The 26,422-nt window shown below is 35.1% G+C and overlaps 1 protein-coding gene across 2 annotated transcripts in view; it reads left to right on the top strand.

Moving 5' to 3' along the window:
- The window catches only part of SP1 (Sp1 transcription factor), a 40,942-nt gene extending 15,838 nt beyond the window's left edge, over positions 1-25,104 (top strand). For both annotated transcript variants that reach the window (XM_025045172.1, XM_006904526.3), the window contains exons 4-6: positions 16,868-17,036; positions 18,710-18,909; positions 19,667-25,104. In XM_025045172.1, coding sequence (XP_024900940.1) covers positions 16,868-17,036; positions 18,710-18,909; positions 19,667-19,980 — 683 coding nt within the window. In that variant the 3' untranslated portion in view covers positions 19,981-25,104. The remainder of the gene's footprint in view (positions 1-16,867; positions 17,037-18,709; positions 18,910-19,666) is intronic.
- The last annotated feature ends 1,318 nt before the right edge of the window (positions 25,105-26,422 follow it).

Genomic DNA, 26,422 nt, shown 5'->3' with positions numbered 1-26,422 from the left:
ATTTAGCAAAATTAATTGAGCATTTGTTGTGTGACATAGGTGCTAGGCTCTCAAAATTCTTTGGTCCCTGACTTCACGGAGCCCCCCAGTTGCTGTTGTACTATAGTTACCTACCTTGGTATATTTCAGAGGGGACCAGTTTTCACACAGCTAATCCTGACAGTTGCAGCAAAATGTATGAAATAATAGGGCCATAAGTATCTTGAATTTCTTTTATATTCTCCTGTTACTGTGTTATTTATTGTCAGGTTATTTATTTATTTTTAATTTAAAATGCTGTCATATCCTTTAATATTTTATTTTATTTTACTTATTTTGACTCAAGGTAGTAAAAGCAAATGCATGGAAAAGAGAGAAGAGAATTGCATAAATGTAATTTACTTAATGTTGTTTTTGTTCGCTGTTAAATCTATAGCACTTATATATTTTTAGGGGAAAATTGTTTAAAAAGAAATAATATGAAAAATAAGTTATTTTTTAAATAATTATCTTTAATTGTGTAAAAAACACATAACAAAATTTACCACCTTTACCATTTTTAAGCGTGCAGTTTAGTAGTGTGAAGTATATTTCCATTGTTGTGTAACAGATCTCCAGAACTTTTTCATCTTACAAAACAAATGCTATACCCATTAAACTCATTTCCCCCTCCCTGAGCCTCTTGTAACCTTATCCTACTTTCTGTCTCTGAATTCGAGTACTTTAGGTATTGTCATATAAGTCGAATCAGAGTATTTCTCTTTTTTTGTGACTGACTTATTTAACTTACTATAATGTCTTCAAAGTACATTTGTATTGTAGCATGTGACAGGATTTCCTTTTTAAGGCTTAATAATATTCCATTATATGTGTTTATCACATTTTTTTTACCCATTCATCTGTGCTGAATATTTTGGCTACTTCTGCCCCTTGGTTATCATGAATAGTGCTGCTGTGAATTTGGGTCTGAAAATACCTCTTTGAGATTCTGCTTTCAGTTTTCTTGGATATATACCCAGAAATATGCCAGATCATATGATAATTCTATCTTTAAATTTTTGAGGAAGTATAATGCTTTTATGTAATTTTGCTTTTAGCTTCTATAAACAATTTTTAAAAATATATTTTTATACTATATTTTAGTCAGAACTATATGTTAAGCTTTTCTATGTGAAACGGTTTTCTTATAAGATTATTTCCAAGTTTCCAGACATAGTGGAGCAAGATCATTAATACATCATAGCTGATATCCAGCTGCTTTTATATTATTTAAATCTTAGATATTTGTAAAGTAGATGCTGAAAATAGAGCATCTCGAAACAGGAATTGATGCTTAGAATTGCACAAGAAAAATTGTCACGGTATACAGTGTGTTTGAACATGCTTTTAAAGGTACATCATTCTTAGTGACTGTAATCACTTACGTCTTTGTTTTAATTATTTATGCAAAAGACCACGGAAAGCAAAAATGAAATGGCTTGTTGCTGGCAAGCATTTCCCTTTTTGGAATTAATTAAATGACCCCCTCCTGAGCCCCGCAAAATGACAATTGTTCTGTCATCCCAGACAATGGATATTCTCATCTTAAGCTTATATACATGCTTAGGAAACTACAGCATGGCCAAGCTTTGTGTACTGGTAATTAATCTTTTAGTCAAATGCCTGATCAGAGCTATCTTAATAAAGGCACTAACATATCATCACATTGTATTACTTTTAACTGAAATACGAAGCAAAGTCAGATGCATCTAGACTTAGATTACTAATGGTTCTTGATTGATTCCTGAAACATTCTGACAACTAATTGGCTTAAGTCTTAAAATTTTTATTCCAGTAAACAAAGTGGAGACATTATAAAATATTATCATCATATCACATAATCTAGATGTGCCTTACCATAAAAATTTCAGAAACAGACATCTAAACTTAAGAAATATTCACATGTAATCGGGGTTACATGAAATAGGCATCTTCATTTCCTACACTTCTTTTTTGGTATTGAAAATATTTACTCCATGGACTTTCTTTGCTGGCGAAGAATTTTGATGCTGTTTAAAATTGTTACCAGCCAAGAAAGTCGTACTTTTCCAAAACGCCAAGCATCAAACTTACAGCAAACTTTTCATTTTGTTTAGTTTCCTTAAAGCCTCATTCCTACAGATAGCATTATCCGTAATGATTTCCTTAATTAGAATATTACCGAAGACCTGTCCTCATACAAAGCAGGGTCTCCCAGGACTTCAGTAGAGGATTGTTTGAAGATAACCTGACATTGTGCTCTGCATGCTCTACAAGATTGTACCTAGCGGAAACAAAAATATAAACTTTATACTTGGAAAACACAAGCTTTCTGTGCTGTTAAGAAGTTAAGTTCCTGAGGCTTTTCTAGTTCTGGTTCAAAACCGCCATCAGGCTGCTGAAATGGAGACTAATAATGAAACCTACTACTGCACATGAATGATTCTATTTATAAATGAATCATATTGTGTCATGTTGCCTGTTTTCCTATACCTCCCCCCTTCACATTATCCCATTTCTTTTCCCAAACTCCCATGAGACTTTGGTACTATGAACAATCTCAGGAGTTTGCTAAAGAGTACTGTTTTTCTACCCATTTGTTATGTTGCTGTTATGAGAGGAAATGAAATGACTCTTTGAAAGTACAATATAAAAATCCACAAAATTGTTGGGAAATTGTTTGGGTTGAGTTTTCCTGCTTGGTTAGTACTCTTTTGCATGGGAAGTTACAGATGACTGACTGTAAGTTGGAACTTAAACCCAAAATACTGTTTTTTTTTTCTTTTTTTATGTACTGTTTTTTTGTTTTGTTTTGTTTTTGCAGATGAATATTTCACATCCTGTGTAATATAGGTTGAATGGTTTAGCTATGAGTATACGCCTTATTTTATCTGATGGGTGAAGTTACTCCAGCTGTGAAACTAGCAGTAATTGATCGAAAATCCTTTGTGAAAGAAAAAAGAAAGCTTGTCTTGAATGAGAGATTTAGTATGAAAAGGAGAGTGACAGCATGGGATTTGTAGACAGAAACTCTGGGGTCCAAATCATAACTTTTCTTCTTACTGGCTGTGACTTGGAAAGTCTTTATCCTCTTTGAGATGAGGTGTCTTTATCTGTAAAAGAGGGTTAGTATTAATATTTACCCCCATAGGGTTATTAGAATTAAATAGGATAGATACCATAGGAAAGTATATAGTAGGTGCTCAACACGTATTAGTGCCTATCTCTCAATAAAAGTTCCATCCTTTGTAGTTGTCTCATCCAGTTAAAAGTAGGATTTTAATCACATAGTTCAAGATTGCTCTTCCAAGGTGTTGAAATGTCCAAGCCTTTACATGCTTTCTCCCCATTATATTCCTTGTCCATCGGTGTAGTCGATAAACCACCACAACTACCAAAGGAAATAAATTCCAAAACAGTATGTTTTGTTCTTTAATAAGCCATTCTGGTAAAAAATGGCAGTTGACAGTAGAAGAGGTTTTTAGAATTACCTGTGGATTTTGTTTATTTATTGCTCATTGGCTGGATTATGAACTTGGTGCAGAGCATATACCTATGTTTTCCCTATAGACTGTTCACTAGAAAAGCATTCTCCTTGATGAACCTGTTGTTGACTCCCCATCTAATGATAATTAGGTTACTCCATTTTCTATTTCAATGAATTATTGTTCTGTCCCTATTTTCTTAAGAGTTTTGTTTTCTATAAATTAAAAATATTTTTTCTTTTTACATTTCTAGAGCTTGGTTTTACTAAAGCATTGCTTAACTTCCTTTTCTGCTCTCGGCTAATTCCTCTCACCTATCACCTGCCCCCCAAAAAACTCGACATTTCAAATAATTTAATACATCTAGGCAATTATAAAGAATAATATAGTGGATAGTCTTTTACTCACATCCCAGTTCACTAAACAATACGATTACAAATATTAAAGCTCACAAAATAAGTCTGCTCTTAACACTTTTTAACATTGCTGCTGAACTATGTGGTTTTATTAAGTAATGATTGTTTTGGTTGTATGTTTATACTTGCTTGCTTTAATCTTCTATTGCAAAATGAAAGTAGAATCTTTGGTGATTTTTAGAATTTCTTGACTTCCGTTCATCCACAGAACAGGGATGATTATACCTGCTCAATTGTTTGTGGTGGTGTAGATTCAGAGGTTCAAATATATACAAACTATTTAAGACATTGGTTTAACTTTGTACACTTTTAGGTATGTCAGTTTTTAGATCTTAAATTTCTGTAGGGCAGGAACCACCTCTTGTTTTTCTTTATACAGAGTATGTTTGGTACCATAAACATATGGGTACAAAATATATGATCTGAAGGGGGTCAAATATATGGTGATGGAAGGAGATTTGACTTTGGGTGGTGAACACACAGTGATGCAATTTACAGATGATGTATTACTGAATTGTGTGCTTGAAACCTATATAATTTTATTAACCAATGTCACCTCAATAAATTTAATTAAAAAAAAAGGAAAAAGGAAAATAAGATAATGTGTAAATGCCTATTTACATGATCACTTCAGGGATCCTAGGATGGTGTGGATCTGAAGAGTTACTTCTTTAATATTAATTCAGATTTTTATGCATAATGTAACTATTATGATTACAAATAGGTAAAATATGTTTGTGCATATGAATAGTAATTGAATTTAATTTGTTGGGATTCTAGGATTTTGAATATTCCCCCCCCCATTTTGGTTTCCATTACTGTTAATAGTACTATAAATGTTTTTTTAGAATCTTATTCACAGAACATGATAGACGGATACTATTATTCATTTTTCTTCAGGCCTGACTAGAGAATTAATTTGGTCTTAATAGTGGGAGCAATTTCTTCAATACTTGAGTTTTAGTTACTTATCTTTCTTGTTTACATCTCTACTTTGCTTCAGCATTGTTTCATGCTTTTATCATCACACAACTCACTGCTATATTTTATCCAGAAAATTTTCTGAAAACATAAAATTTAATCCATGCTGTTTCTCCTTTCAAGATAACACCGTGCTTTCAGAATGGTTATTTCTGTATTATTAATCAAACCCAAGCAGTTTTTAATGGGAATTATATATAATTTGAAGGTTCCAATATGATTATCCTTTTTCATTGGTAAATCTCATGGTTAAAAACAAAATATTAGATGGCTGTAAATTTTATTTTTTGTTTCTTTTATAGTATTCTTTTATTGCTGCTATTTTAGAGAGATTGATGAACGAATTTGATGTTATAACTCTCCTACATAAATTCAAAATGACATATTGTAGTAAGGGCGCATGTATAGTTGAGAAAATAAACATTTAAAGTGATTTGTTAACCCTCCTTTTATTTTCCTAAAATACAGTAATTTATCGAGTATCTCCTGTGTGCCAGAAAATGCTAAGTATGCTTCATATTAATTTATTAACTTAGTCCAATATAATTATATATTTTTTGCTGATGAGAAAGGTAAGGCTCAGAGAAGTAATACAGCTAGTAAGTGGTAAAACCAGGATTCAAACCAAGAAGGTGTTCAGCTGTACCGTTAGAGTTCATTACAGTGTAATGGCCCTTACTAATTTTAATCATCAGGGGCTCTGTAGTAATTTAAAATGTCAGTTTATGGGTACGAATAGTCCAAAAGTCAGTCAGAAGAACCTGATTTAAAACTCAATGAGGGTGATTAATTGTGTTCCTCTCTTCAGTAATTAGGGAAATTACTGGAGACATGAAATAAGTCCATAAGTTAATTTTATCATTCTATTTATTTCATCACTTTCCTGCTCTTACTAAACCAAACGACTGTATTCTCTTAAACTTTAGACCCCTCCCTCACGGCTTACCCTGGTGTATATTATATATTTAAATGAGTTTTAAATTATACCAGTCTGAATAATAATAGATAATTATAGCTAGTTTGGGAGAGATTGTTAAAGTCAGTCCCTTTCCCCAGAAAATTGCCACTACGGTGCATGGGGGGAAAAGATAAGACAATTCTAATTTATTTCTCTGTCTCGAAAAACAGTTTTCACTATTGAATGATGTTGGCAGAGGTGGAAAGTAGGTACAAGTCTTAGAATTCAGAAGAATTTCAGTATGTCACTAGTGATCAAATTTTAAAATTTTTAGTTTTCTTAGACAAAAAATAGGGAATCTGTACTTTTGGGTCCGTGATGGATAACAGAAAACTATAGAGTGTTTAGTAAGGCAGCATTATCAAAGCTGGAAAAAAATCTTGTTTCGATGGAGAGACGTCTGAATTATACTTATGCAAATGGCCTCGCATTTAAAATTTGTGTCTCCCCCCACGATTTTTTCTTAAATCTCTTGTCTGGGAGGGTCGACTTTAAAAACACCTAAACACCCGTTTATCACTTAATTACAGTGACACCTACTGGCGAGAGCCTTTGCCATCCATTATTGTGCTCATTGCCCTGCACTTAGGAAAAACTACTCATTTTCTCAGATGTGAAGAACTAGTTTTTAAAGCTATAAAAACTGTTAATATACCGGAAAGAGGAGAGATGCACAGGCTGATTTTGTTATTTTTTTCACTATGTAGCTGTTTTTAATGATAAAAGTTAAATAATTACATTATAAAAATATGAGAAATAGGAAAATAATTAAATAACACATCACAGTCACCAGTTTGGTGTGTTTTCTTCTACGTTATTTAAATTTTAACGTATATATTTCTTTAGCATAGCTTTATTCTAGTATGTATGTAATTTGTTCCTTTGTTTATTCAGTGATATGGCATAAGGATTTTTTCCAAGTTGTTATATTTCACTTAACCATAAATTTTACTGACTGCTTAATATTCTATCGGGTTATTTAACAGTTTCCTTATTATTTACATTTAACTTATTTCTTGTGTTGCTGTTGTAAATAATTTGTCCATGAATATCTTTTCAAGTGATTTTTTCCAATGATGAACATTTTTGTGGACTCTGACCTTTTCCCAAATGTTTTTATGTTTTGCTTACTAGTGAGGTTGAATATTTTTCCTTCTGCTTGTTTACAAGTTATATCAGTTGATGTATTTACTGGCATGATAATAATAATCTTAGGAACTTGCTTGAGCTCTTTTTTTAAATAAAGAAATTCTTTTTTAAAATTTGCTGAAAATAACTTCCTCAAGCTCTTGCTTGCTTTTTTAAATAACAGATGCTTTTCATTTTTATATGTCAAATGATTTTTTTGTGTATGATTTCTTTCACATGCCTTCTAAAAGTTTGATAATTGTTTTCTTCATATTTAAACATGTGTGTATATATTCAACTCCCCTCTATTTTTCATTATATTTTATTTGGAAAAATATAAAGAAGGCAACCTATTATTTAAAGAAACCAGTGTTAGTGCTTTTTGTTTTTTGTTTTTTTGCCAGTCTTTCTTTCCAGACATTTTGTAAACATTGAACTTTATCTGCCCAGTATTATTTTTGAAGTGTGATAAGGGTGGAGGTACCTGCAGTTATTTTGAACATAAGGTTTGTCTTTGAGCCTCTTGACATCTAGAATAGAAAAGCAATTGAAGATACCTCTTTCTCTCTTGCGTGTTATCTCACTAGATTTTGGCTCCTTGACTGTAGCACCTAATGTTAGTGTGTAGCAAACAGCAAAAGTACAATAAAGATTTGTTTAATTTAAATAAATATATATATTTTTCCCCTTTACTCTAATGGTGCTCCCTCACAATGTAGGTTGTTTCTGTTGTTTCTTTTTTATTTTCAATTTTCCATTTTGAACATTTTCTCTTCTTTCCTTTTTAAAAAAAATTTTTTTAAACTATAGTTTGCTTTTTAAAACAGTTTTATTGAACTACAATTTATATACCATATAATTCACCCATTTAAAATATGTAGTTCAGTGGATTTTAGTATATTCAGAATTGTGCAGCTACCACCACAGTCTAATCTAAGAACATTCATCACCCCCAAGAAGAAACACCACATGGCCCATTAGCTGTCATTTCTACTTCTCATCCCCAGTCCAAGGCAACCACTAATCTCCTTGCCACCTCAGTGGATTTGCCAATTCTGGTCATTTCATAGAAATGAATTTGTACAATATGTAGTCTTTTGTGACTGGCTTCTTTCACTTAGCATAATGATTTCAAGGTTCATCCATGTTGTACCATGTGTCAGTATTTCATTCTTTTATATTGCCAAATAATATTTCATTGTGTGAATATACCACATTTTGTTTATCCATTCATGAGTTGATACACATTTGAGTTATTTTCATTTTGGGCTATTATGAATAATGCTACTGTGAACATTTCTGTATAAGTTTTTTTTTTGTGGACATATGTTTTGGTTATATACTTAGGAGTAGAGTTACTGGATTAGATTCAGCTTTAATGAGTTTCTTAGTCTGTATCTTTGAAAGTTCTTAAACATATTTGTTGCCTCTCTTTTGTTAATATCCTTAACAATCTTGCTGTTTCACTTATATTCCAGAAACTTTGAAATTCCAAGTATTTGGCCACTAAATCTTGCCTTTTTTTATTCTTACATATTTTTTATCCAAGCCTTTCTCTTCACTTGAATCCCTGCCCTACTTTAGACCTTTATTATTTCTCACCATTATTTAATGGAACAGCCCAGAATATTTCACTTTTCTTTCTTCTGACACTGCCCCTCCCAACTCTTAAACTTCTTTTATCAGGATATTTTATTAGTACTTTATTATACAAATTATAGGGCAGATATTATAATTGTTTGATTTAGCTTTTTTTTTTTTGAGCCACGCTTCTCTTGCTCAGGCCTGCTTCCATGTCTGGAAGTGTACTTTACCTTCTAATAAAACTTTTCTACTCTAAAAATAAATAAATAAAAATAATTGTTGATTTCATTTTGTGTCTTTCCAGTGAGATAGAAGCTTTGTCATGGCCAGAATTATATCTAACTATCCCCAGACTATAATATAGTATCTGGCACCTGTCCTTATTCTTAGAAGTATACGTGCTGGGTTAAAAATTAGTCACATTTTCAAGACTTGGTCAAATTGCCAAAATACCCTGCATACACACCAAGCTGTTTCCCTGCTGTATGTTTTTGTGCACTCATGCTACTAGAAGTTGTATGAAAGTGTGTCTCTCTCCATACTCTGCCTACCATCACTTTTTTTAAAAAAAATCAATCATTTAAATGTCTATCTTGTATCTAATATCTGTTTTGAAGTTCATCTCCACTTTGTCTTCTCTCTCTACTCTACCTTTGTTCCACATACCATGTTTTACTCCACTACATTCCTTTATTCTGCTAATAGTGTTCCCTCTTCCTGGGACACCCTTTCCTTGCCAACATTCTTCACCTGGCTAACTTCTATACATTCTTTAAAGTTTGACCCAAATGTCAGCTCTTCTAGGAAGCAAGCCGCCTCTGAAATTCCAAGCTAAGGAAATTACCCTTTTCAATTCTAGAACATCCTTTGAATGGCTTTTTCCATAATATTTATATTATTATCTTTAAAATACCTGTTTCTCTCTTCTCTGGTGAACTACAAGCTCTTCAACAGCAAGAACCATTTCTTTGAGTCTTCAGAGCTTAATATGTTCCTGGAACAATAGATAGTAAATAATTACTGAACATTTTTACAGTTTTCCCTCAGGGAGTTCACATGATATAGGACACTGTAGGGATAAACCCTAAAGGAAGTTTATATAGTTTATATATAGCAAAGCCTATAAATTATAACTTACACATATGGATATAAAATATGCTGTAGTAATTCTATCATCAGGAAAGTTTTAATGGAGAAGAAAGAAGTTTTAGAAGTATGGCTATATGGATTTGTATAGAGCACAAGTTACTAATGAATTAGCAAGGGTTTGCATTCTGGAGCAGAAGGAAATAAGTTTCTGGTGCCTGTTCTTTGTTCTTGTGTGGTCTAATTTAATATAAAATCATTAGAATTTTTTGTTAGATGCTTTTTCACTTGTAGCATAGTTCTGGAAATTGGACAAAGAAAATTAAAGGCTCTTATCAATTGGACACATGAAAAACAGTGACACGAAATATTGGTAGGACATACTGAGATGTAGACTGCACAGTCAATAAAATTGATATGCCCAACATGACTAGTCATGACACACTTTAACAAAACATAGTTTCCTTTTTTATATATGTAGTTAGGGAATGCATTTAGCTGTATGTACGAAAAGATCTATTACAGTGGCTTAATTAGGTGGAGGTTTATTGTTCTCATAGAACATGAAGTCTGGAGGTGGTGTGTCCAAGGTTGGTGTTGCAGCTCCAGTTAACAGAAGGAACCCCAATCATATTTACTTTTGCCTTAGAATGGGACAGTTGTCATGCTTGCAAGGCAGCTACTCTAATTTTTGTCATTGTGACCTTTTTCTAGACAGGATAAAGGAGAGAAAGATGAAGTTTGATAAAAGAGGAAGCAAGCTTAGTTGTTCCAATTTAGAGAACTTTTCTGAAAGTCTTACCCAGCAATTTCACTTTATACCTGATTGATCAAGATCTTGTCACTTGGCTACTCCTTATCTGGAAAGGAATCTGGGAAGGGGAATATTTTTAACCTGGCATATTGTTACCCCAAACAAAGTCAGGCAGCTTTTAGGCAGGAAGAAGGAGAGAATGAAAACTGGGAACAAGTAGTGTTAACTGCTGTTGAGCACCATAACCTACTACCCATATTTACACATACCACTGAAACAACCGCAAATAGTAAATGAGGAGTCCACCTAAATAAATTTTTTTAGATGATGGCAGCTTTATTTTAAACTTACCTTTTAAAACTTACTGAAAATTGTGAGAACATGATGTTGGCAACCAGTTATTTTAATCTTTCTGGAGCTCTCTCCTAAAAACAGTATGTCGATATGTACCTGCTAATGTGATGTGATGAGAAGGGCACTTCATTTGTATCAATATTCTTCTCCAAAACCTGTAACTTCAGTCTAATGAGAAAAACATCAAACAAATCAAATTAAGGGACATTCTACAAAATACCAACCAATTTTCTTCAAAATTGTCAAGGTCATAAATGACTGAGACACTGAGATAGATTGGAGGAGCCTAAGGAGACATGACAACTAAATACTTGGATGGAATCCTGGAAGAAAGTAAGGATGCTAGTGGAAAAACTGGTGAAATCCAAAAACGTCTATAGTTGTTAGTATTGTACCAATATTAATTTATTAGTTTTGACTAATGTACCTTGGTTATGTAAGATGTTAACATCAAGGGAAGCTGGGCGAAGAATATACAAGAACTTTCTATCTTTGTAATGTTTCTGTAAGTCTAACATTGTAACAAAATGAAAAATTACAACAGTTGGAGAAACTAGGATAGCAAAACCAAATACTCTGTAAGGAAACCTTATATCTACAATGAACAGCTGGTGGGAACAAACTATAAGATCTACATATTATTGGCATTTGGGAAGGGGAGGAAGCAGAGGGATGCAACAGGGCTTCTGATGCTCCTGAGAACAGGAAAACCTCTAAATCACTGACAGGTATTCACTGGAGAACATCTAGAATGAACTGGGAACAGGGTTCTGCAGGATTCACTTAGAGGATGAGTACAAGGGAATGGAGATAGAGTCTGACAGCTTTTGAAATTAGCATACTGAAGTTTTAGCAGAAAGCTTAGAACTGAGGAGAAACTTCTAGTAGAATCCGCATTGAGCAAGATAGGGAGAAAGAAAAGGACAAAAGAGAGCAGAGGGGTAGATATCAGAATGAAGAGTTGTTTGTTGTTTTTGTTTTTATCACTTTGCAAAAATAGAAGAAAAAGAATCTCTAAAGCCATGAAGATTGGAAAAGTTATCCTACCTCCTACCCCTTGCTCCTGAATTTCAGGAAAACTGACTTTGCTTTAAAAATGAGTTTGAATCCATATAATGTTACTACTAACTAGCAAAAGATACTAACAACAGAAAGAAGCAGAAAAACACTTCCTCAGTGAAAGGACCCTGGAAAGACATGCCTACAAAATAGATGAAAATTCATAATCAGCTAAAAGAATTTAAGGAAATAATAGAAGTAGTGAAAGTACAAATTCAAGTTAGATACATCTCAGAAATGAGGTGATTGGAGAAAAGGAACATTTGAAAAGAGAAGTGACAGACTTTAGTAAAAAAATGGAAATAAGAAAAAATTGCCTTAGAAATAAAGATGAAATTAAAAAGAACATAAATAAGCAAAACAGATAATGACTCAATAAAATAAAGACAAAGTAAAACAAAATTAACTTTGTAGTAGAAAGGGAATCTTTTAAAATAAACAAAAAAGAGGTACAAGGGATTGAGAAAAAATAATATAGGCTAAAAAGAACCAACATTTATATGAATGAAGTCCTCAAGGAAGAAACAATGAAACCCATGGAACAAAGATAACTTTCCCAAAGTGTACCCGGGGAACTTGACCCAGAATAGCCAACAATGAGACATAGCATAGTAAAACAGGTGGATTTTTAAGGGAAAAAAATCATTTGGGCACCCTAATGTAAAAAAAGACCTAACCATTTATAAAAGAAGAAAATGGATTATCATTAGACTTTTTGGCATGTTTAGTGTCAGAATACAATGGATTAACATTTAAGAGAATCAAGGCAGTAAAATATGAACCAAGAATTTGACATCCAGACAAATAGACCTCCAAGTATAAAGACCACAATTTTGTACTAACATATAAGAATTTGGGAAATAATATTCACATGATTACTCTTTATGGAGCCCATTAGAGCTTCAGATAACTAAAATGACTTAGGGAACCAAATTGCAGTATCTAAATACTAATTTCCTATTAAAAGAAACTAAGAATAGTTGAAGAAATAGCTGATTCTAGATCTAGAGCAAGAAATTAATATCAAAGGACACAGGAGCCAACTTGATATTTTTTTTTATGGCCAACTGTTTGAGCATCAATGACGATAAAAACTGCAGTTGATTGAAGTATCAAATATGTTTAAATGCATGAGTTTATATTAATGCAAAGAAGAATTATTGCAGAAGGGTGTGAGGGAACTATTTGAGGTGATAGAAATAGTCTGTATCTTGCTTGTATTACACTACTTACTGTATACAATTCTCTAAACCATGTTTCTCATCCCTGGCTTTATTGACATTTTGAAATGGATAATTCTTCATTCTAGGGGAGGGACAGGCTGTCCTGTGCATTGTAGAAGTGTTTAGCAGCACTGGATACCAGACCTAACAGACAAAAATGTCTCCATACATTGTCAGATGTCTCCTGGGGAGCAAAATGACGCCAGTTGAATTTTCATTGTTTGTAAATTATATCTCAATAAACTTGATTTTTAAGAAAAGAAAAACTCATTGTCACTTTTTAAGAATTCTAGGAAAACAACTGAGTATTTCGAAAACCAGTAATTGACAGAGCCAAGCATTTATCCTGTCTTTCCTACATTAAACTGTATCTCAAGAGTAACCATGTAGTTAGTATAGGGATGAATTTGGGGGCCATCTATCTGTGTATTTTAGTATTACATTTTATTACTCCTAGTTACCAGTTTTTCTGTCATTAAAGTACAATTCTTCTATTCCTTTTTCTCTAATTTGCTACCTCTAATTCACGTTGGACTAGGAAACCAGATTAGTAAATTAGCATTATTTTAAAAGATAAAGCACCATGTATTATGAACTCTCTATCTCTGTTACTAGAGATGTTTTTATTTCTTGATTTGAAGTAATAGTCTGGATACCTGATGTTCCTCATGCCTAAGTGATGTTACCAGTATTCTGTTTCAACATGGCCGAACATACAAACACTTTGTGATCTGAGATGTACTTCTCTGGATTAAATCTGTGCAAAATGAAACATGTTCAGAAAACCCCAAATGCACTTAATATAGGTATAGTTTTAAAATTAAGTTTTACTATATTAATACTTACTGAATTAAAGTACACAATATTCCCAAAGTCATTCCAGAGAGCAGATGAATAGGGAAGTATATGGGAACCAACCTTTTGAAAATTATTGAGGAGGTTTATATTTCATCTTATTTTAGTATCGCGTAAGTTTTTTCTCAGAAAAAAATAGGGTGTTTGACTTATCATAGTAGTCTTTTTGCAAGTTCATGACTTTAGTACACTTCTTCACTTTGAGGAAACTTAAAAAATATGTAACTGCCACAGCTATTTCAGAAACTGATACTAGAAGCAGCAACCACTGGGCTGGGCAAAACTGTCATTAAACTATGCCTTTGGTTTACTGGTTATTTTCATCGTGGAAAGGAAAATCTTTAATTTATTTCATTGCTTAACCCAGTACATTTTAAGATAAAACTGTTCTTTTTCTAAAACTGTTACTAAAAGAGGCTGGAAAGAGATTCTGGTCTGGTGTTGATATTTTGTCGATGTTCCATTCCTTTTTGTTAAGCGAAATTCAAAATGGTTAATTTTATCTAACCCCATTCTTAGCTTTCATATTTTAAAAAGTACTTTGAAATCATGGTGGGAGTCCAGGAGGATATTAGTTTTGACTGTCTATTTTGTAATCATTTGAGAGAGTCTCAGTTTCTAAGTATTTCTTTGTTTCTCTCTTTACTGAATTATGTCCTGTCCGAAATGTTATTCTTATGTTTCAGTGGTGTGAAGAAAAGTTTGCCTCTTTCCAGTTGATTGGGACAGGGAAAACTTTGGGGATTAATGAATTGCTTCTAAAATTTTAATAGTGTTAGGTTAGCTTAGAAAATAGGTCAGAGAAAATTATTTGTTTATGTGCACCACCATTTTATCTTGATTGTAAAGACCTGTTGTAGATAGCTGGATCTACAGTTTCATAAATTTCTTTTCTGAAGGTAATTTTTGGTAGGTACCATTGGTGATATGAGCTAGCATTCTAACTAGCCTTGTCTGCTGAGCTATGTGGGTTTATTTCAAAGGATACATTCTCCATCCCCCACTAGGGAGAGTTTCCACTCAATGACACATACTAGTTTTTAAGGCAAGTTGATTAAACAAAATATTGGTGTATATATTATTCTGTGATTTCTCACTGTGGTTTTCCCACAAGATATTTTCCTAATAACATTAGCTACAATGTATTGAATGTTTGCTATATGACAAATACTGTCTAATAAAACGTTTTATTTCATTTGTTTTTCACAGTAACTATGAGATTACTTACTGTTAGAAGCTAATTAGATGGTGGTACAGGAACTCATATCTAGGTCTGTTTTACTTTAAAACCTATCTTAACCCTGTACTCTAGTAATTCCCAGTTTTAGCTCTGGCAATATCATGAAACTCAAAACATTCAAATTAAATTTATTTTAATGCCATAGGCTGATGATGTTTGAAGTTGTAGAGTGAGCAGGAAAGCTTATTATTAGGCATAGTAACTCAAAATTATGTTGATGAGCTGAAAAGAATAAAGTACAGAAGTAAAATGAAGAGCCTAGATTTTAGTTGGTAAGTCTGATCTACCCCATTTACTTAGTTTCCTTCTTTATAAAAGATAAAACAAAGCAGGCCAATTCAACACTCCACTTATAGAAATCTTAAATATGGATAAAGTCATTAACTTATTTGTAAGGTGTTTTTATAGGTGAATACTTATTGATAAGTGACGCTTTGAAAACCTGAGAAGAATGTCATCTATTCCTTTAAAATGTTTCTTTTTTTCCACTGGCCTAGAACAGTGTTTGAAAATGTCAAGTGTAACCAGCCCATTAGTGGTTCATGAAATCAATGTACTGGGTCATGACCAGCATTAAGGAAAAAAAAATTTGAGTATGGAAAATTTAAGAATACTCTGCTTATTGTAAAGCATTGTTCATGAAACTTTTGTTTCAGTTATATGTGTATGTACTAGGTCATAATGTCAAATATATTTTTTACTTTGGGTTGCAAGTTTTAAAAGTTTGAAAAACTGGAACTTTATAACATTTATCTATTTTAATTTATCCAGGACAGAAATCAGTGATTTTATACAAATTTTAACTTTAAAAATAAATGAATTTAAGTGACATAATAGAATGTATGCTTTATATTTTATTCCTTTTTCTAAAATTCTGAAAAGCGTCCCATCCCAAACCAAAACCATTCTGGGGTATATAGCTAGCTCTTTCCTTATTGTGTCAAAATTTATAATACACATGTATTATTCCCTGTTGAATATTCAGTGCAAATTTTTGCCCATTTCAGGAAGTTTCCCCTCTCAGGTTTTGTATGATTTCTAGTTTAGAATCTCTTAAAGTCTCATTTTTTAGTCATTTCCATTTGGTTGCTTCCATAGCACCTTAGCTCTGGGAATGAGTAAGAGATTTATAGGGCATCTTTCTGTAATAGTACACACTGTTATCTCATTCTTTTTAATGAGTAGTCCATTGCATAAGTTTATTATAATTTTTTTAACTAGTGCCTCAATAGTGTACATTTTGATTGTTTCCAGTTTTTTGTTGTTATAGAAAACACTATTGTCACATGTCTTTGTATATTCATGAGTATATCCATAGGACATTGCTGGTTCAAAATAGAATTACTTTGAAGATATGCATTTAAATGTTTAATAATATTGCCAAATTGGCCTTCAAAAAGGTTGTTCTAATTTATCACCGCCTATATATAAAAATGCCTATTTCCCATACCCCTGCTGATGCTGTGCATTTTTAGCATTTTAACTTTTTGTAATTTGATAGGTGAAAAATTACAGAAGTTCATTATAGAGTTGCATTTTTAAAATTAAGTGAGATTGACCATGTTTTCATATACTTATTGGCTCTTTGTATTTTCAAAGACTGTTCTTGAGATTTCACGTATGGAATGATGTCAGTGAATGTGACTTAAAAGCTTTGAAGAAATGTACATGTAAAGTGTCATTGAGCTGCCTGCAGCTCTGATGACATCCCCAACTTCCCACCTTGACCCTTTACTCTTTATTTCAGGTGATCATGGAGCTCAGCTTGGCCTCCATGGAGCCGGTGGTGATGGAATACATGATGACACAGCAGGTGGAGAGGAAGGGGAGAACAGCCCAGATCCCCAACCCCAAGCTGGTCGGAGGACCCGGCGGGAAGCATGCACCTGCCCCTACTGTAAAGACAGTGAAGGAAGGTAAGTTGACTCAGCCAGTATCTTAAGAGTAGTACAAAGAAGAAAAAATGAATGGATTTGGAAGTGAGAAGAGTGTTAATTTTTTAACATTTAAGAGTTGACAGTGTTGCAGAGGATATCAGAGATAGGTATAGTACATTCGATTAGGTTATATTATAGGATCTTGGTTCCAGCTCTGATCCTTTCATCAGCTCTAAGACTTTGGGCTTAATAGGTTCCTGCTTTTTCCTAGAGATAAAGAAATCAGGTGGAGCCAGCTGGTCTAATGATTGTTACTGTATGTCTGTTTCAAGTGGTTTTAACAAGGTGTTTACTTGTAAAAGAGCCTTTCAAAAAAAAAAAAATGTACCTACTGTAATGTGTTTTTACAGTGGCTGTGTGAGAATAAGAGTTTTCCAGAGTCTCATTTTTCCCCTCAAAATAGACAAAAATGCTTAGTCCATGGAAACAGTTCTTTCATCAGGGAATCTAACACGTTCTGAAAAACAAAGTTCTAGTAATTTTTTCATTAGTAGTACCTACTATTCAGTATTATTTCTGGAGAGTTACAAGTTCTATTCTTTTCCTTAAATTCTCTGCTTTTGAAAGAAAATAGAAAGTCATATATGTTTGCGTTTGAAAAACACATGTTTAAATGTGTTTGAAAAAAATCTGTTAAAATCTTGTTCCAATAAAAATTAACACAAAAATAAGAAAAGTATCAAAACAAAAAATAATTTATTTGCAGGTTACCCTACATTACAAAAACCTGAATCAGAAGCAGTGAGTACAATAGTGTTTCCCTTTAACAAAGCTTAAAGTGGATTTAAATTTTTCAAGGAAATTATCTGATTTCCACCTGAATGTGATTTCATTTCCATCATGTTTTTTTCCTTCTGTTAATATGTGCTCTTACAACTCAAGAAAAGTCCCTCCTGGAAATTTCCCCGGTGCCCACTAATGTAACAAATTGATTTGGCAAAAACATTTTATAGCTAATACCTGAGAGAAGCTTAGGATCTGCTTCATATAGAGATCATTTATTTATTTATTTATTTTTTACGTGCCATGAATTAGCGTGGGTTCTTACATCCCTCTTTTGAGTTTTATTCAGCCCATCTTCCTCTTCCACTGAAGTTCCTGGTATTGCTCCAGCTTTTCAGCTTTTAATCTTCACCATTGAGCTCTTGACTATATTCTACCAAAAAAGTTCTATAGTTGTAAAATAATATATTTTCCTTAAAGTTCTCCAACAGATATTTAAATGGAAATACACTTTGCTCATTAAGTAAGTTCTTTGACAAAAATATCACCATATTCACAGTAGTTCTTATGGAAAATGCTTGTATTGAGATTTAAACTTCCTGAAAAATATGAGAAAATGCCCTCCAGACTTCACAAGTCACTCTGAGAGTGATTGTTTTTTCAAATATTAAACATGAAAATTGATTAAACAACAGGAAAGCAGAAAAGAGCAAATAGCCAGTAGAGAGGAAACCTACAACTTGAATTTTGGATGTTAAGAACCAGAATTGACTAAAGATTTATCTTTTGATACTAAAGAAAAGCCTTTCTTTTAAAAATAAAAGTTTGGGGTTAGTTTCAAGTAGGTTGGATGATTACTGTTGACACTTTGTGATTCTTTAATTTTTATCTCTAAAATGAATGGTGAATAGTTATGTTCTCACCTTCAGGGGCTCAGGGGATCCTGGCAAAAAGAAACAGCATATTTGCCACATTCAAGGCTGTGGCAAAGTATATGGCAAGACCTCACACCTACGGGCACACTTGCGCTGGCATACAGGCGAGAGACCATTTATGTGTACCTGGCCATACTGTGGGAAACGCTTCACACGTTCGGATGAGCTACAAAGGCACAAACGCACACACACAGGTAAGCAGGAGCCTGGGGAAGAAAGAAAGTAGTAGACCAGAATGGAAAGGCACAAAATGTACCTATGAAATAACTAAAATTACTGAGTAACTTACATTTGAAACTGACTGTGTGAATCACAGATATAATTGGATTTAATCTGGAAAACCTTTAAGAAGGAAAGAGCTAGGTTTTGAGTGAGATTTTGAAGAAAGACCTCATTACTCTTCTTAGTCTCAGTCCTGCCTTCCTTTTTGGCTTTTTTTTTCCTTTCTGAATACTCCCTAACTTTTTTTTTTCTTTTCATTTATTCTCCTCCTCCTGGGAACCAGAATACCAGTTTTCCTTTGAAATCGATCCCCCTGTCTCTATTCTTAGTTATATGGTTTACCCCCAGCTCCAGGAATTGGCCATAATTGGCTTAAACCAGTCTATGGATCCCTTCCCCTCAGGATATTTGGTTCAAGGTGTGGGCAGTGAAGCTCATCCAAGAAGAGTGAATTTGGGACTTAAGCTGGGAATGCAGGACCACAGATACTTTCTCCTTGGGGGTTTGTGGTATGAAGACATATGGCCAGGAAAATCTACTCCCCAACCTTTTTACCTATTTTTCTTCCTTCAAAAAGCATAAGATACCAGATTTTTTTATCTTTTTTCTTTTGCTTTTATCACTTTCTAAGCCTGGACTTATTCTGCTTAAGAAGTTTAAAAGTAGTAATTGGACAAGATACCTGTACTTCTGAGATGTCAGTTTTTTATCTTTCTCTTTTTTACTTAGGTGAAAAGAAATTTGCCTGTCCTGAGTGTCCCAAGCGCTTCATGAGGAGTGACCACCTGTCAAAGCATATCAAGACCCACCAGAATAAGAAGGGAGGCCCAGGTGTAACCCTGAGTGTGGGCACTTTGCCCCTGGACAGTGGGGCAGGTTCAGAAGGCAGTGGCGCTACCACTTCTTCGGCCCTTATTACTACCAATATGGTAGCTATGGAGGCCATCTGTCCAGAGGGTATTGCCCGTCTTGCCAACAGTGGCATCAACGTTATGCAGGTGGCAGATCTGCAGTCCATTAATATCAGTGGCAATGGCTTCTGAGATCAGGCACCGGGGCCACAGACATATGGGCTATTCCCATCAACCCTGGGATGCAAGGTAGCATGGGTCCAAGAGACATGTGGGAGAGAGAGCCATGAGGCATTAAAATGCATGGTGGTGGGAAGAATTGGGGGAGGGATACAAAAGAAGAGATGGGGTCCTGGCACCTACCTATATCATCAGTACCTCCTCAAAGTGGGAAACATTAGTGAAAATTCTGTTGGTGCCACCCTTTGAGCATTTGACCCTAAACAGTTTCTTCTTATATTTCTTACCCCAGCCTCCCTGTCCCTGGTTTCCCTTCTCAGTTCCCTCATGATGGATCCCCCCTTTCCTAAAGCCATCATGCCTTGATAAATATATATGATCATTGAAATACTTTTTAACAAAAAACAGATTCTATATTATATATATATATAAATATATATATATAAAAGATATATAGAGATGCATTTGCAGGGGTTGGCTGGGAGGAGGAAGGAGACCATTCTGTGACCAAAATACCTTGGTCAATTTTTTATATTGCCTTATTTCCTTATGGCTGAGCCTTGTTGTGACACATCAAGCTTCTATAGATGTTGTCTTGGCTTCCCACCAGATTAAGCATTCGTATGCTCTGCTTTTAGTTTATATATACATACATAATGTTTTTCTTTTCTTAATTTTGTCTTTTTATTTGGGATCAGCTTCTTGCACTCCTTTCCTGACTCAACCCTTTTTCACCTGATCATTTCATGTTTTGTTTTTGGTAGTGATCCCTGGATGAGGCACCTCTATGAATCTTTTTAAGTTCTTAGTCCCAGCAACAGAATGGAGAAACCTTGAAGCCTAAGCTGATGTTTGAGGTAGCTGTGGAGAGAGTGTTCAAAATACTACTGACGCAGGCACCCTCTTGGTGCTGGAGAGTCAAAGGCACCTCTCTTCATTAGCTGCTCTAAGCATCAAGAATCAGAAATATTTCTATGGAATTGTATAAGAGACCCTTTGAAGGTTATAATCTGGGATCAGTTTTTATAAAATATCAAAAGATGGTCAAATAATAGGTAGGAGTTTTTAATAGGAAAATGATGTGCCCAGAAATGGAAGTGGCTCGTGGTAGTCCAGTTCAGGAGTTAGTGGAATATTTGGACTTTTGTACAGCTGTCTTCCAAGGTGGCTCTAAGCTTTGATTTCACATAAGCTTCTGAGTTCACATTCTGAAAGGAAATATACTCCTTTTTTGAACATCCCCAGTACTTTTTTTCCTATTATGTTATTAAGCAGCATCATCAGCCAATGAATCTGTTCCAGGTTTCCATTCTGCAGAACTCCTGTAATAGTGGCAAGGCAATGGTTCTTTGATCTTTTCCCTTAACTCTTCTTTGGGTGGTTCCTAAGGGAAAAGGAAGCACATGATCATGGGAATGATAGCCAAGAACAAAAAGAAATCTTGTCTTACCACTGTGGCTTGTAGGAGAGATTGGGAGAAACCATCCTGCTTTCTCCATGGCCTGATTCCTGAAGAGACTGATCCAAAAATTATAGCGGCAGGGAACCCTTAGTGCATTTGGCACTGAGATTTAAATGCAACCAGAGTTGTTCTCAAGGCCCAGCCATTAAAACATCGTCTCTCTTGACCTTCTGGTATCTTGTCAGAGGGCTTTTCACTGTGAGGAAGTATGGAAATGGCTGTGTGTATGTGTGTAATCTGTTAGGTTGGGGATAGGTTTTCTGTTAGCCAATACTAAAAGAGACCTGCAATAAAATTACCCTGATCTGATAGAAAGTTAAGTGTTTGTGTATGACTGTGTGTGAATGTGTGTTTGTGCCTGTATATATCTACACACAGATGAGAAATTATATTTAAAATTGTTGGAAAATAAATCAACTTCCGATCAAAATGCCTTTCAGGCCCATTACCTAGAAATCTATCTTAAAACCTGGGTATGTTCCTGAAGTCATTTTTTTGCTTATGCTAAATTAGTTACAATTATGAATGGGGGATATTCTACTGCACTTTTAAAAGAAGAAACTATTTTTGTGTTTGAAAGCGAAACCAACATTCAGGTCTATAGCAGAGTCCTAGTTCCCTTCATATAATCTTTTTACCTTGACTACAAATAGATGATGCTATGATTCTACTATATATTTTATATAAAAATCTATCCAAATTAGGGTTTGGTTAAGTTTGTGTTGTTGTTTAACCTGAAATACAATAACTTTAATAATCTAAACAATAGTTCACTCCCTTTGGTCCTTTTTCTGCAGGCTTAATATTGTTTTTAACACTCAGGAACCATTGCAAGGAACTTTCCCCAGATCAAATTCTGTTAATACTGAAGTAAAAGTCACCTACGCTCAGCCACTTATCACACCCATTTTTCCCACTGAAAGGCAGAACTCAGAACCTATTATTTTATGTCTGTAATCATGTACATAGGCATCTTTGGAGGAAAGGGGCAGGATAACTCACTGGAGAGTGCAGTATTTTGCTAGAGCATTTCAAGGAATGGAATCTTTCCCAGTATGAAATGATCAGATAGAAACTAGCTTAATGAAGCTGAAGACTACAAGCTTTTAGAAGGTTATTTTGATATTGTTACTCTCTGGGATGGAATGCTGGTTTACCCTCGACCCCTTCATTAGCATTACTATGAGTGAATTTATATCCATTTCTTTCCACTTGACCTATTTTCTTACCAAGGATGCTCCAGATCCAGTATCTTGTTTGGCCCAACAACTGAAGCAGCAGCTGCTTTTGTCTCCCAGCAACAGTGAGCCACTCAGTCTTTTCCATAGGAACTTTGGAGCCTACATTCCTTGAGTCAGGAGCTTATTGCTGAAAATTCCTTTCCCTGAACTTTTGGCTGGCAAAAATTAATGTAACTGACAGGCATATTGATTCTATTATTTTTTTTCATGAGTTCTTTTCTTATTTAATTTTTTTAAATGACCAAAATTTGCAAAGCAGGGCATGCCCAAGGGAGCGGTAATATTAAAGCACTCATTTCCTTGTCCTTTCAGATTGCCCATTCACATTCATGTACTTATCATTCGACTGTCTCACTCTTTACCCTGAGCAGTAACAACCCACATCTTCCTTCAGGGACCTTCCAGCTGGCACCCTGTTTGTGGGTGCTGTGCAAAATGAAATTGAATGGATATCTCTCAGCCTGGTTCAGAGTAAATAGAACCTTTTATCCCAGAAAGTATAGACTGCAGTGTGGGGTAAAGATTATGGTTGGGGGAGAGTTAGAGACAAAAGCTGTAAATTACTATGGCTGATTGATTTGTTTCTACTATATACATATATATATTTTTTGCTTTTGTATATCCTATATAGGAAACTAAGCATTGTATTTTTTTAACAAATCTGAGAAAGCACTATGAACTGCAGATGTTTGACTTTCAGAATATATTTTGTATTGTCAATATCTTCACATTGTGTGAATACTGGAAGCTGCAGATCTTTGCTAGGATGCAATAAATTTATATACTTTTTGAGGGGTTCTTCTGGGGGTATTAATCAGGCCCCTGTTGTGCTTTTGGGGAGCCCTGGTGCTACTTGCTTAAAGTTTTCATTCAGTTATAAGTACCCTGATGCCTTTTGGACCTTGGGATCAGATCAAACGAGTTTCGCATTTCAGAGATCCAGGTACCAAGGAAATGAAGCTTCCTCAAGTGAGGGGCCCTTTGCATAGCTCTCCTTTCCCCTATTCAAAGCTGGGTAGCCTCTTGAGGTTGGGAGGAGAAATGTGAAATCTCAGAGTTTCATCTCCCTTAGAAGAGAGCCAGTAACTTATGTGCAGGGATGAAAGGTGGCAGCAGTAGCTTTGGGGAAAGGAGGAGGACATGGCACTTCTCCAACCCCGGAAAACATTGCTTTTGAAAACTGCTGATAAAATATGGGCAGGTTGCTTTACTTTTGTTTGAGAGCCTGTGCTCTCTCTGGTGCCTCTTTTGGCTCTACTCCTGGGCTACAGACCTCTTCCAGGAGGATGAGCAGACCAGCTTTGAGGTTGACCTGTTTCTTTTCTTTGTCTGCTTTCCCTAAACACCAGCCCCCAGGGACATTAAACAGCCTTAAGCTTAAATTCCTACTCCCTCTCCCAGATTTGGCTTTCTTGCCTTAGAGTGAAGGCTAGGAAAGGGAAAAAAGGGAGCCCCTGGATTCATTCCTCCCATAGATCTTCTCCAATTTGACTTCCCAGGCCCAAAAAGATTTCCTCCACAATGTTCACTTGAGAGAAATGAGTATATTGTCCCATTTCCCTCTTTCTATATTATCAAACAACCTCAGCCTGCCTTGTGCCTGCTAATAAGTGAGAAGAGGTGTGGTGATTTGTCCCTCAGCTCACTTCAGTATCAGAAAAAAAGCATAACAAATGAGGGTAAGGTGGGGCTGCAGGTAGTGAGGACTGTCGATACCTCACCTGGGGTGTGTGTTTTCTTCTTTCACCTTCAGGAATGACACTGTGCCTTCTCTACAGGGGAATGGGCTTCATATACTCAGCCCTCTAGTTTCCCAGCAACTGCTCTTGAACAGTATGGACAAGGGCAGGTCTTCATATTTCTCCCCTTTCTCCCAATGGCATCCCATAGCCCTCACCTGGAATCTGGGGCACAAAGACTTTGGGGAAAGATGGAAAAATATGCTGAGATTGCCTCGAGGAGTCCCTTTCTACACACACCTATGGCAGCTGCCCCAGGGCCTGCTTCCTCTTCCCAAAATGAGAGTCTCATCCTTTGGGGGGAGAGACAGTGCTCCAGTCTCTGGTGCCTAAAACAAGTTTATTTCTCTCTTAACACTGGCAATAACCTGTCTTCATACCACTGTTGCCTTTTTAAACCTCTTGATAATCTCATGCTGTGTTTGTTGTTGGTTCCAATCGGATCATCACCAGGGCTGTGTGGGGAAATACTTTCAAATGCTTTCATCTTTCTTGTTCTTTTCCCCCTGATTCTGTGTATGTATGATGCTAATCTTTTGTCTTTCAATTTCTTCCTGCTCTTTTGTATCTTCCTTTCTTGTGTCTCCTACCTTTTGTCTCCGGGTATTTTGGGGCTTCCCCCCCCCTTTTTTGTACAAAGATTAGTTTCAATGTAGTCTGTAGCTCCTTTGTAAACCAATTAAAAATTTTTTTTAATAAAAAGGCATGTCTCTGGTGTGTTGAGAGGATTGGGAATGGGGAGACTGTGGATATAACTTCATATACCGAACCTGGCAAAGGATTCCAGTTACACTGTTGTACTCCCACACGTGCTAATCAGCATGATTACCCTACACTTAATTCCCAGGTAGATAGTGTCATGACTAGATCAGTGTGCCATGACTACGTAGAAATGTGGAGGACCAAGAGAAATGGGGCAGCCCCCAATTTTGTTTAATCTTTTTATTTTGGAATACTTTTAAATGTAAAGGAAAGTTACAAATTTAGCACAAAGTTTCCGTATACCCCTTACCTAATTTTCCCCATTGTTAACTTATTATGGTATATTGTCAAAACTAAGAAACCGACATTGGTACATAACCCCAGGCTTTATAGGTTTCACCAGTTTTAACATGGATGTCATCTTTCTGTTCCAGGATCTATTCCAGGATGTCAGATTGCATTTAGTTGATGTGTTTCCCCAGTCTCCGCTGGTCTGTGACAGTTTTTTTGTTTTTCATGACCTGACAGTTTTGGGACGTGTTGGCCAGGTGTCCTGTAGAATATCCCCAAATCTGAGTTTGTCTAATGTTTTTCTCATTATTAGAATGAGCTTATGGGTTTGGGGAAAAAATATCACCCAGGTGAAATGTCCTCATCACATGCTATCAAGGGATCTGTGATATAGCCACATGACATTACTGATGGTAACCATCAGTTGGTTAAGGTAGTGTTTGCCAAGTTTCTCCAGTTTCTCTTTTCCTATTCTTCAGAAGCAAGTCAGTAAATCTGGCCTGCCTTTAATGGGAATTAAGCTTACTCTCCTGGGATGGGGGCAGTATCTACATAGAACATTTGGAATTCTGTGAGGAAACTCTTCTCCCCATTAGTTTAAATTAGTATGCACTCATTTTTTTATACTTGGGTTAATTATTGGGTATATTTATTTTATACTTTGTTATAATCCAATACTACATTGTTCAGATTGTCTCAGCTTTGGCCTTTGCGAGCTCTTTCAGGTTGGCTCCTGTGTCCCTTTGGTATGTCTACATTATTTTTTTGAGCACTTTTTAAACTTTCTGTTAAACAAGATGCTTCAGGTTCATCTTGTATTTTCCCTGCCCCAGCCCTGGAATCAGCCATTTCTCCAAGGAGCGTTGGTTCTTTTTATTGGAGAATTATATTGGAACCAAGATCTAGCCCCAACATATTTTACATTCAGTTAATACCAGCCTGTATCTAACATGATGGGATCTGGATTGTGACATCCCTTCTGAAACTGAAATTGAAGTTACTCTGACAGTCTTTCCAAT

This window comes from Pteropus alecto, unplaced genomic scaffold (assembly GCF_000325575.1).
Source record: "Pteropus alecto unplaced genomic scaffold, ASM32557v1 scaffold220, whole genome shotgun sequence".
NCBI classification, from domain to species: Eukaryota; Metazoa; Chordata; class Mammalia; order Chiroptera; family Pteropodidae; genus Pteropus; species Pteropus alecto.
This window is presented reverse-complemented; position numbering and strand designations above follow the sequence as displayed.